At 46.5% G+C, this 12,307-nt stretch overlaps 2 protein-coding genes across 4 annotated transcripts in view; one reads left to right on the top strand and one right to left on the bottom strand.

The window, feature by feature from the left end:
- Positions 1 to 3,138: 3,138 nt before the first annotated feature.
- On the bottom strand, positions 3,139 to 8,963 carry si:ch211-132p1.2 (proteinase-activated receptor 4). Of its 3 annotated transcripts, none has more exons than XM_025898586.1 (4): positions 8,826 to 8,963; positions 8,224 to 8,467; positions 7,485 to 8,112; positions 3,139 to 4,258 (listed from the first exon to the last, which is right to left on the bottom strand). In XM_025898586.1, the coding sequence occupies exons 3-4, from the start codon at positions 7,594 to 7,596 to the stop codon at positions 3,168 to 3,170; spliced, it is 1,203 nt and encodes a 400-aa protein (XP_025754371.1). In that variant the 5' UTR covers positions 7,597 to 8,112; positions 8,224 to 8,467; positions 8,826 to 8,963; the 3' UTR covers positions 3,139 to 3,167. The 3 variants fall into 3 exon arrangements, with proteins under 3 accessions (XP_025754371.1, XP_019202414.1, XP_003458715.1); XM_019346869.2 differs by having other exon boundaries at positions 8,704 to 8,864; XM_003458667.5 differs by having other exon boundaries at positions 8,567 to 8,864.
- Positions 8,964 to 9,055: 92 nt separating this feature from the next.
- The window catches only part of rnf130 (ring finger protein 130), a 33,760-nt gene continuing 30,508 nt past the window's right edge, over positions 9,056 to 12,307 (top strand). The window contains exons 1-2 of the mRNA XM_003458659.5: positions 9,056 to 9,603; positions 9,739 to 10,035. Of these exons, the coding sequence (XP_003458707.2) occupies positions 9,768 to 10,035 (268 nt within the window). The 5' untranslated portion in view covers positions 9,056 to 9,603; positions 9,739 to 9,767. The remainder of the gene's footprint in view (positions 9,604 to 9,738; positions 10,036 to 12,307) is intronic.

The raw sequence follows: 12,307 nt of genomic DNA on the forward strand, positions 1-12,307 counted from the left end.
ACAACAGTCTCTTTATATTGTAAGGTAAAGGCCCCACAGGAATATACAGAAAATCCCAGCAAGCATTGGTGACACTGGGAAGGAAAAACTTCCTCTTAACAAGAAGAGATGACCTCCAACAGAACCAGGCTCAGGGAGGGGCCCCCATCTGCCGCGACCAGGTGGGGGTGAGGGGAGGAGACAGGACAAAGACACGCTGTGGAAGAGAGCCAGAGATAATAACCAAAATCTAACTAATAAAACTAATAAAGACTAATAATTAAATGGAGAGAGGTGTATAAACACATAGTGACTGAAGAAGAAACACTACACCTATTGCAGCATAACTAAGGCAGGATTCAGGGTCACCTGATCCAGAGCCTATCCCAGCTACCCCAGGCCTAGAGCCGGGGTACACCCTGGACAGGTCGGCAGTCTGTTGCAGGGCTAACACAGAGAGGCGGACAACAATTTGTACTCAAATGTACACCCATGGGCAATTTACACTCACCTATTAACCTAACTCCACTAACATAATTTATCAAAGCTAACAATATATACATCCAATATGTCATTAAAAATACACTAAAAATTATGTCATTACCAGTGTTGGGACTAACGCGTTATTAAGTAACGCGTTACAGTAACTACGTTATTATTGTGGTAACGAGCACAGTAACTAGTTATTACGCCAAAATCAGGAACGCGTTACTCGTTACTGGGATTTACATAGGCTCGTTATTCGTTACTTCGTGTGGTGGCTATCGCGGAGCTTCCACAGATTCAGTAACATTAGCAAGTGGTGGAGGCCAGCAGGTGGATGAGAGAAAGTGGAGGCAAGAGGAGAGACCCGAAGCGGCCGCCGGTCCGCATGTCAGGTGAACGGAACTTCAGGTAAGAAGTTATGACCTGCAGTCTATCTGGGTCAGATATAAACCAAGTTTAGGTGGAGTTTATTTTCCTTGTGCTGACTTTTTACAGTCAGTTACAATAACTCGTACTGCGTACTAGCTAGCATGAAGGAGTTTCTGTACAGCTGGGTGGTGCTGTGATGTTACTGATAGTGAACTTTATTTTATTCATAAGGTTAGTTAGTAGAGTTTCCAACGGCTCCTTAAAAAATGGAATGGTCCCTCATTCAGAGAAAATATTACGCATTTCGTGTTGAGCTGAGAGAGACGCAGTTTGTCCCGTACTTTAGCTACAATGAAAAAGACACAAAGCTGGAGTTATTCTGTGTTTACGCTGTCAGCTGCCTCTTCTTCTCTCATTCTCTCCCCTCCCTCTTCTGTTTCTACTTCAATCATGAAACTGATCAATGATCAGCTGATCGGCTTTTCTGTCTTGTTTGTTTATCGCCCACTTTGCGCCAGAAAGAGGAAACCAGCGGATGTCGCGTTAAACAGCAGCAGCACGTTTAAGCTTGATCAGCTGTTGTTAGAATTTATTTAATATTAATTTCTAGTATCAGCTGATGTTTGCTGGAGCCACAGCTGTAAAGCTGCTGGTCATGATATCGGTTTGGTTATCTGGTGAGAGGGAAACATGAAGATGAAACCAGGAGATGTCCTTACTGAATCATCAGAGCTGAACAGGTGATGTAGAAACAGGTTTACCTTTTAGGTGACATGGATGAGTTGAAGGGAAGTTATGAACTGTTTCTGAGAGACAAATAACACCAGGATCCTTTTCTAAGTAGCTGACAGCTGGTAACTGTGCAGGGGGGGGGTCTAGCAAAGTTATGCCAGGGGGCCAGGTAGGGCATTAACAGGGAAAGGGGGACACAAGGAAATACTTTTCATTGTTATTGTCATTTAAAATGTCTCGCTTTTAATAAATAATTATCTGAGTCTTACAACAAACGATTGATAGATTGATGCATATATACCATCAGAACAGTGTACATCACTGTCACTACAGTGTTTGTTTTCATTCAAAGGCTTTATGATTTTTCCTATAATGGTGGGCCGGTCTCTAGTCAAAATGCCCGGGTCGATTTTTTTGTCCCAGTCCAGCTCTGTATGCAGCTCATCGGTAATGCGCCTTAACATTGGTTGCCAACCAAGAAGAAGAAGAAGAAGCTGTGAGCCAGGAGGGAGGGGGTGAGTGAGTCCTGAGTGATTTGCTTACACTACGATTCAGCACAGGAGGGAGGGGGTGAGTAGCTCAAATGTGCTGTTAGCATGTTAGCAGAGCGATGCTACTGTGAACCGAGGAGCTACTGTCTTGATGTGAGCTTATATCTGTTATTAATCTCTGTCTCTCTTCCACAGCATGTCTTTATCCTGTTTTCCTTCTCTCACCCCAACCGGTTGCAGCAGATGGCTCTGGATCAGGTGACCCTGAATCCTGCCTTAGTTATGCTGCAATAGGTGTAGTGTTTCTTCTTCAGTCACTATGTGTTTATACACCTCTCTCCATTTAATTATTAGTCTTTATTAGTTTTATTAGTTAGATTTTGGTTATTATCTCTGGCTCTCTTCCACAGCGTGTCTTTGTCCTGTCTCCTCCCCTCACCCCCACCTGGTCGCGGCAGATGGGGGCCCCTCCCTGAGCCTGGTTCTGCTGGAGGTTTCTTCCTGTTAAAAGGGAGTTTTTCCTTCCCACTGTCGCCAAAGTGCTTGCTCATAGGGGGTCATATGATTGTTGGGTTTTTCTCTGTATGTATTATTGTGCGATCTCCTGTACAATATAAAGCACCTTGAGGCGACTTCTGTTGTGATTTGGCGCTATATAAATAAAATTGAATTGAATTGAATTGAATTCTACTCAGGATTTTTTCTTCCAGTTCAGAGCAGAAATGTTTTTGTTAAGATACTGGATGTTGTGTTTTTCTCCACAATTTTAATTATAAGCTAGATATATTGCTGCTAACAGCAACAGGGATGAGTCAGTGAGTCAGTTGGGCTTGTGAATCATGATTCATGAGTCAGTAAAGTGATTCTCGAGTATTGAACGATTCGTTCATGATTCGCGCATCACTAGTGAAAATGTATGCTATGTCTTCTAATGATACTGCCTAAGGGAAGCATGTATAATGTAAACAGAATTGGTCCTAGTGAAAAAACAAATCATTAACATGTGACATCAGCTGACGTGACCAGAGCCAATAAGAGATCAATATACTGTAGCTCCCCATTTAAAGGAGCAGTCCAACAATTTGAAGACATTTGCGTGACAGTCTGCAGTCAGGTGTCCGTTACTCTGTTCTCCTGGGAGCTGCATGGCATCTCAGGTGGCCTCTGTCGACTGGACATGGACAGCAGGGTGACCTTTGACCTTGGGCCTGACGATAAAGATGACACATTCTTGACCAGAGAGTATGTTTTATCCTCAGAATCACAGTGGCAGCACAGAGTGCTCTTGGCCTTTTGCCTGAACTCCGTGGACACGTAGTAGAAAATGAACGGGTCGATGCAGCTGTTGAAGGTGCTCACCGCCAAGCTCACCATGTAGGGCATGTAGAGGTCCTCTCCATCTCCATCCAGTGAGCTGTCAGCATAGGTGAGGAGGAGGAGGATGTTGCTCGGCAACAGAAACACAATGAAGACCAGCAGCACCAGTACCGTCACCCGGATGGCGTGACCGTAGAATTTTCCCTCAGCCAGCAAGGTGCGCAGCACAGTGCTGTGGCAGTACAGGACGATGGCTAAGGGTAGCAGGAAGCAGGTGGCGAACAGGGTGGCGAAATACGGCAAGAAGTAGTTCTCATGCTCATCCTCTGGAAGCGCATCGTGGCAAGTGGTGATCTGCAGCGTGCTGACTTCATAGGTCTGCCGTGACAGCAGCAGCGGCAGCATGGCAACCAGAACCACTGTCCACACCACCACTGACATACACAGAGACATCTGCTGGCTGCGCAGAGTCCTGGCGCGAAATGGGTGGACCAAAGCGATGTATCGGTCCAGGGCCACAAAAGCCAGACACCACATGGAGCCGTACATGTTGCCGTAAAAGATCGCCATGACAAAGCGGCAGAAGGGCTCGCCGAGCTCCCAGTTGTTCCCCCTGAAGTGGTAGACGATCCGAAATGGCAACGCCATCAGTAGCAGGCAGTCGGCCACTGTCAGATTGATAAGCAGCGTGGTGGACGGCAACTGTTTGGTCCGGAACACCAGAACCCAGAGAGCCAGCAAGTTGGAGGGCAGACCGACCACAAAGGCGAGCAGGTAGAGGATGGGCAGGTACAGGTTGGTGGCTGGAGCCTGGATCTCCTTCAGCTGCTTTTCCTTCAGAGTTGTCCCATTACAGGTAGGCCTGAGCCGGAAGGTCCGCAGACCTGCAGGGACATGACACACATCAGAGCATAACAGGTCTCCCCTTAACCCGCTAAAACTGATGGGAGCGCGGGCACTCCCATCAGTTTTAGGTCAGACTTTTAGGTCAAACTTTAACCATTTAACCACTGGCTCAACTGACAAAATTCCAACTGTTCCTGAAAGCAGCAACTCTGCGCATGTGTTGCAAGTCGCAACATCCAAATCTTGGCAAATAACACAGAAAACAACAAAAACAAAAAATTTTAAAAAGATGGTAAAAAGAACTCAAGAATCCAGATGACTGAAAAAATGTCTACAGCGCCATCACACTCACTCACTCTCTCTTCTCTCAGCCAACCTCTGTCTTTACAGGGCTGCCTGATGTACCGTAATGACTCCAACATTACTGAAAAAGTGAAGAGTCGCTGCTTTCAGGAACAGTTGGAATTCTTTCAATTGAGTTACAGATATTAAAAAAAAAACACCTGTCTGATGTCAGTGACAGGTTAGGCTTTAGAGCAGGAGTGGGGAACTCCAACCTCGAGGGCCGGTGTCCTGCAGGTTTCAGATCTCACCCTGGGTCAACAGACCAGAATCATATGATTAGGTCATTACCAGGCCTCTGGAGAACTTCAAGACGTGTTGAGGAGGTCAACATTTGAATCAGCTGTGATGGATCAAGGATACATCTGAAACCTGCAGGACACTGGCCCCTCCCCCGTACAGGTATTTCTGCTGTAAAGTTTTAACATGGGATTCTCTGGGGACTGACTCACTACTGTAGCCACGGCTGGACAACAGGGGGAACTGCAGGTGCATTTTTAATTCCTGGAAAGTGAGTTTTAGTTTTCATTTTTTATCAAGTGAAAAAGAAAATAAAACTGTTAAAGCAGATGTTTACTAAAGACCAACACAGATTTCCTCCACTGGACATGGAAATGCAGTTTGATGCTGAACTGTTCTTCCAGACTGTTAAAATAAAAGCTGACAAAGCTCACAGTGGAACGAATCAGTGAGATTCAATCACATGTGAAGACATTTAGACCGCTGTGGTATCCTGGCCTGTCCTCAGAATATCTGTGGTGTGGACACTGATCACCTCCAACACCCTTGTGTTCCTCCTACAGTTTGATAAATGCCAGTAAAGTTGTCAGACTTACAAATGTCTCCAACAGAGGAGAGACATTTCTTTTGTACTGCTCAGCAAACAAGCAGGACTGACTGATATTTATCTTTAAGCTGTATCAAAGGTTGGTATGAGTCAGTTGTGGCTAAAAGCTAAACTTCCTGTGTTGGGTCCCTGAGTGCGTCCAACTTGCTGAGTTGTTTTTCATACTTCAGGAAACTTCCTGATCAACCTGAATCATCTACGGGAACTTCGCCCAGCGTGGCTCCAATGCACCAGTATCAGATTTTCTCTGTTTGTGCTCAAAGATTTAACAATGTTACACAGAAAAGTCATGTCCCTCCTGCGAGAACCATCATAACTGAACAGTGGCATACTGCCCAAGTTCATTCCAAATGGCTGCCGAGTGACAAGACTTCTTTTAAAAAGTCTTTTTGGAGCTTGTCGAGTCCTGTTAGCTGTACTTCCTGTTTCCTTTGAGATAAAACTGGACAGCTAACAGAGTGCTCTGTGCTTCTGTTCAGCTGGAACTCCCTTCTCTCTGCAGACCTCTGTACCTCACCTGTCTGTTAAAGACCCACTTTACTTTGGATGAACTCTAACCTTTTACATCCCAAATGGTGAGCTGTGGGATTTTGTTAGTACAGTGTACAAAGACACACAAAGTTATGAGTGAACTGTGTTGGTACTTTGCATGCACATTCATTTTCCATAAAGGTTTCCACAAAGCTTCAGTCAAAGGGAACTGGATCCGTTTGCACAGAGGGGGCTGGGGGGGGGGGGGGGGGGGGGGTCGCTGATGCCTTGTGTCAGCAGTGCAGACGACCCATCGTCACAGAGAAACCAGAGGGGTGTGACCACGAACAAAGTTCAGGACAGCTTCTGTGAGATTATTATATTATCTTATGCCATGTTATACCCCTGATTACTGATTGTGAAATTATTATGTAGTTTTAGTTTGCTTTATTTTCCTGAAGAGGTGATAACTATTAGATTTATTAAACTGATTTGTATTAGATTAGACTGCTGATTTATTGTGAATGAATGATATTGTTTTATGATGCATTATACTGCTGAGTTATAAGAAATACCGTTTTCAGAGTCATGGCCTTATTTGTCTGATTAGAAGAGAACAGAACATACCAGAGAGGTTTTCTGCCCCATCTCATCAGGAGGAGATAAAACAAGGAGCCGAGGTCGGTTTATCAAGACATCACATATTTGCAAAAGTGCTCCGACGTTTTGTGAGACGTCACCAGCTCGATAGGGCACATCGTTTTCAGACCCCCGCGGTCTTTGGCTACTCAGGATAAACATGATATATAAGTCACTTAGATAACTTAAAAATGTTATTGTTTGGCTTTTTTCAGTGTTTTATTTGTTCCTGAGTAAATCGGTTTGGCTGAGATTAGAGTTATAGTTTTCACACAGCTGAATAAACGTCAAACAGAAAACTGATTAAACAGAAGTGTGAGACGGTCGAGAGTTTACGCCACTGTCCTGTTATATTTTAGATAGCAAGGAGCAGACGGCCGAGTTTATTAAACTCCACCGAGATGGCGGTGACGCAAACCTAGACCGTTCCATTTCACAGCCGCTCACTTTCAGCGCTATCGGTCTTCGGAGGGCCCGGCCCACGTAGACCGTGAAGGCCGGTGTTCCTCAGAAGGATGTGGCCTCGGAATTGGGGCACAGCTTGTGTCTGTAAAAAGTGATTATTTAAATACAGTTTACATCGACTTGTGGCGCCTTCTTGTAATAAAGATTGGCATTACACACATATACAGCCGGTCCTAACTGAAGGTCATTTGATAAACACAGCAGGTGTCTCTCCGCGTCTGATGACCTTCAGTTTAATTTGAGAGGTTTGATTAAACATGTGAATTTTATAAAAGCGTCTTCAAATGCACACAAAGTATTTTCAGACTTTTAAGTTTGTACATGTTTTTTCTCTGTTGTCTAAAGTGTCAGTAAATGATTGACCCTGAGGAGGAGGCACTGCTTCCCTCTGTAAACACTGTGCATCCTCACTCTGTTTAAATGCCCTCAGGTTCAGAAAGCTGCCAGTAAAAACTGTCAGCCTGCCTACGCGCTCACAGGAAGAAGAGAAGAAGACTTACGGATGGCCATAAAAGGACATTCATCTGTGGGGTGAGGAAGAGGAGGAGAGACGCTACAGACGAACGCCAGCAGGCAGACGAAGACCAGGAGAGTCCCAGTGAGCCCCCTCATTCTTCTTCTTCTTCTTCTTCTTCTTCACCGAGTCACAGCTGCAGCAGATGTTTTTCAGCTCACCTCAGACTAGTACTGACAGTACTCTCTCCCAGTATCAGCGGTACTGGTAGTATTGGTAGTAATACTGTCAGCAGTTGTCCCATCTGTGGTCTGAGGCGTTCTGTCTGATCTCAGAGCTGCTGTGCTGTCCCCTCCCCTGGTGATGCAATCCAAGTGTGTGTGTGTGTGTGTGTGTGTCTGGTATTTGTGCCTCTGTGAGGACCCGTGTGTGTCTTCCTCTTCTCACTTCAGGCTAGCTGGTTTTGTTTGTAGACTTTTGAAAACTGTCATGTCCTCAGAAGTATAGAAGCCTTGACGTACCTGCTTCCTATTACCTCCCCGCCATCCACTCCACAACCCACACCCAATCAGAGACCAATCAGAGCTCAGCGGGGCGAGCTGCATTTCTACTCTGAAGCATTTTCCATTTTTCCACCATAATTTCCTTCGGGATTAATAAAGTATTCTGATTTACTGCGAAAAGAAAAAAGCATTTAAAAAACAGAAACACGGAAACTCTGAAAACTGAAAATAAAAAACAAAACTGAATAAACAACAAAACCTGTAAAACATGATGAGGCTTACCTGCACTGCTGTCACCTGGCCTCACACGGACGTCACGCTCAGACGTGCAGCTCTGCTTCAGTCCTCAGAAGCTAACGAGTGGGAAACTTCCACCATCTTCCCGAGCGGTTAGCAGCTGATAAGCAGACTTCCCGTTTGCGTCTGCGGCTGATGCAGAAGTTTAGGGCGTTGTTCATGTCCGACGCTCCACCCGAGCTCAGGCTCAGATGGCCTCTGCGTGCCCTGGAGAGCACAGCAGGAACATCTGGAAGGAATCATAAAGCAGGAGCTTGAACAAAATAAAAAAAATTCAGAGCAAGAAGAAAACTGCACAAAATAAAACCTGAGAAGGGTCAAAGGTCACCTGCAAAAGAGCAAACTGGACTTTAGCTGCTCTGAAAGGAATCAGTGGCTCTCAGGTCACTAAAACAACCTCATGTACTGCATTTACCTGCACAGGTAAGAGTTTATACAGGAGTGAGATATTTCAGGATGACTGACCCCATCACAGACACTCATGAAGCTTCAGCAGGTCTGCTCCTGTGCAGGGCACCCGCAGCGCCACCTGTCTGATTTACCCGAAGCCTCACACATACCTGTGAGCTGCTGTCTGTCAGTGTTACCTGATAGACTGAGCCCACCTGCATGTACTGACGGTGTCCAGCAGGGGGCGGTGCTGACCGCCTGCTGCTGCTCATTCACGTTGCATTGTTACAGCTGACATCCACAACCTGTCGGTGATCAATAAGCGATCGTCGTCGTTGTTACTATTAGCTCCGCCTCTCTGCAGGTATCGCGACAGCTGATCCAAATCTCAGCTACAAAACATGAAGCCCGGGCCCCTCAGTGTGCGCCTGCGCAGTTCCCGCTGATCGGAGAGACGGAGACGGGGCTCAATCCTCCGCAGCGCGCAGCTTTCACCGGCGGCAAACCGGAAAAAACACCGAGCACGAGCCAAATCCTCTCACGAGCATTTCACCGAACCTCCGGGGGAGCGCGGTCAGCGGGAGCCCGCCGGTGTGTCTGCCTGCACCTGGCGGCAGACAGCGGAGGCTCAGTCACTGTTAACGGAACCGCAGGCGGCTGCAGTCCGCTGAAAACGAGCTATTCTCCCCCGACCTCCGAGCTACCATCCGGGCTCCAACCAGCGCGAGGCTCCGGGACGCAAACACCAGATGTTGGCCTGCTGCTGATGCTCCGACCTTCCAGATGTCTGAGCTGCACCTTCCAGCCTGAACCCAGGGATTAACGGACACGAGATCACATCTGGAGACAAAGGATCATCTGGAGGACAAAAGAGGAATAACAGATCATCCTCTGGAGAGCCAACCAGGAAACGGCATCCGGAGGATTAATGTAAACAAAGAGACCAACATCTGGAGGACAGACTCTCAGTGACAGGTGAGAGCCCCCGTCTCGTTCACGGTGATAAATGATAAATCCACAGTGCCGAGAACTTCCTGTTTCCTAAAGCAGAGGAAGCTCCCGAGCCGTTGCTGCTGTCAGGCTCATAAACTTTGTTTCTCTTTCTCACAGTTTGGATGTGACCAGGAGACGCTGTGAGGATGCGGACCCGTCTCCCCCTCCCGCCGGTCCTGGTCCAGGTCCTGGTCCTGGTCCTGGTCCCGGTGCAGGCTCGCTCTGTGTCAGCAGGGCGCTCTGACACAAACATGGTGGTGGAGGAGTCGGTGAGCGCTACAGTGAATGCGACGGTGCTGGACGGGCGAGGAAACGCCATCCATGTGATTAGCAGCGATGACGGGAAGTATGGACAGAACTCCCCCAAGGTCGACACCAGGGGTGTGATCGTCGCACCTGCACCGCATCACGGAGGTATCTGAGCACACACACCTGTCACCTGTAGTGTCAGTAAAATGAATGCTGACTGAGTGGAAGTGTCCACATACTTCTAGTCAGAGTCAGCCCTCATTTGGTTATGTTTTGTAGGAATATAGATGGACACACAGTAAATGAGGCAAAAACTGAATGTACTTTTGTAACGAGTTTGAAAGTGAATATTTGGTGTGAGCAGCTTCATCCTTCAGCTCTCTGAGCAGGTTCTTCAGGAACAGTTCTCCAGGTTCTTCAAGGACATTCAAAGCTCTTCTTTGGATGTTTCTGCCTTGTTGTGTCCTCTGTCAGGATGACCCCACACTGCTTCAGTGATACTGAGCTCCAGGCTCTGGGGAGGCCCATCCATGACCGATACTGTTCATGGCACTTTTCATAATTCATGAGTTTATCAAAGATCACCAACACCACTGACTGACCTGCAGCTGAAACCATGACCTCCACCGTGCCTCACAGGTGGCTGCAGACAGTCGGACCGCCTCCTGACCTCCTCGTACACACTGACCATGATGTGGATCCATCTGTCCAGCAGACCTGTTCCTCTGATCTTCAGTCCAGTTCTTGTCATCTTCCCGTTTCCCTTCATGAAGAACGTCTTCCTGACAGCCGTCCATCACTGAGACATTTCTGATGAGGCTTCAGTGAACAGTAGACGATTGGCTGAAGGTCCAGATCATCTCTGAGCTCTCTGTTATTTTTTATAGATTCAACTAAAAATATGGTCAAAGGAGTTTGCAAAGAAAAGCGTCTGGACTTCTCTTTGCAAACTCCTTTGACTACGATGACCTGGATGAATGAGAACCTTCACAGACAAACTAAAAATATGATTTAAATCAGGTTCTTTGACCGAATGGGAGGACCAGCTGATCGAACACAAGCTGTGTTTTGTAGCTGGCTGTCATCAGAAGTTCATCCATTCATTGTGGACATGAGTCTGTGGGTGTTCTGCCTCCAGGGTGGAATAATTGTACAGCACACATTTTGGACTATCTTTCATCCACACAGGCTCAAATATAAATCTACACTTACTTAAATATTTAATAGGTGGTGCTGAAAGTTCCAGCGTGACTTTTAAACTTGACAACATCTGTTAACTTCTCATTAGTGATCATTGATGATCACAGCTGGTAGTTTGTCTATGCAGCAGTCATTGGACTGACTGATGGGAAAGTTCAAGGAACTCACTGAAGATGTAAGAAGGAGAACTGCAGAGTCAGTAAACTGGTCATGATGTTCAGGAACCACCCAGGCTCAAACCTGACATGAACTGGAAACTGCTGGAACACCAGGATCACTGCCCACAGTGGAGCTAGTTTTTCATCTCCATGGACTGACACAGAGACGTGCCCGCTCCCAAATCGGCACCTTCAAGGTCGACTCAGATTTCCTGCTGCGCACATGGACAAGCCAAACGGCTTCTGGAGAAAAGTTTGATGGTCAGACGGGAGCAGGAGTAAAGGTGAGGATTTCAAGCGTAAAGACTCTGTACGACTGTGAGGCATGGTGGTGGTAGCTTCATGGTCTGGGCTGTCAGTGGTTCAGGTACAGGAGGAACACCTCAATATTCTCATCAACAGCTACACGGTTGAAGCTTGGACACAGTTGGGTGTTCCAATAGGACGATGATCCCAGGCACACGTTTGGATAAAGAAGGCTAACATTCAGCTTCTTAAGGCGGACTGTAAGTGCACTTGGTTCTCAGCCACAAAGGTGGAGGGCAGACTCTGAGTTTGGCAGGGGTTCCTGGCTCAAGGAGTTCGGTCACTACAGGGAAACAGGAGATTGACAGAAGGAGTAATGTGGTGTAATGTGGATGCTGTACTGGTCTGAAGTGGCGCAGACAGAGCTGGGTGTGAAGGTGTACCTGTTTAGTTACCTGCCAGTGTATTAGGGCAGGGCGATATGGCTAAAAGTATTTATCATGATATATATTTGAAAATTTATATATCAACTCCACAACTTTATTAGTGCAAAAACCCCCATCCATTTATTTTTACTTAAACAAGCAGCTGTTTTTTATGTGCATTAAAGTTATATAAAAATGTAACAGTGCAAATTCCTCACTGACAGTTGAACCAAAAGGCATTTCCAGTGGAATTTGTCCGACATATCCTGAGCATAACCATGTATAATATCCACACAAGTTAAAAAGAGGTTATACACACACAGTACGGTGATATTGTATTGAATCACAGTACGTATCACTCCGCGAGGCTCCCGCCTACGGTAGCCATAATGCTCCGACAATCCATCG

Source organism: Oreochromis niloticus, linkage group LG2 (assembly GCF_001858045.2).
Source record: "Oreochromis niloticus isolate F11D_XX linkage group LG2, O_niloticus_UMD_NMBU, whole genome shotgun sequence".
Classification (NCBI taxonomy): domain Eukaryota; kingdom Metazoa; phylum Chordata; class Actinopteri; order Cichliformes; family Cichlidae; genus Oreochromis; species Oreochromis niloticus.

Bases quoted from the DNA above. Each gene is read 5' to 3' on its own strand.
- si:ch211-132p1.2 (XM_025898586.1), bottom strand. From the start codon at position 7,596: ATGAGGGGGCTCACTGGGACTCTCCTGGTCTTCGTCTGCCTGCTGGCG. The intron at 4,259-7,484 runs GTAAGTCTTCTT...ATGTCCCTGCAG, and splicing joins ATGTCCTTTTATGGCCATCC to GTCTGCGGACCTTCCGGCTC.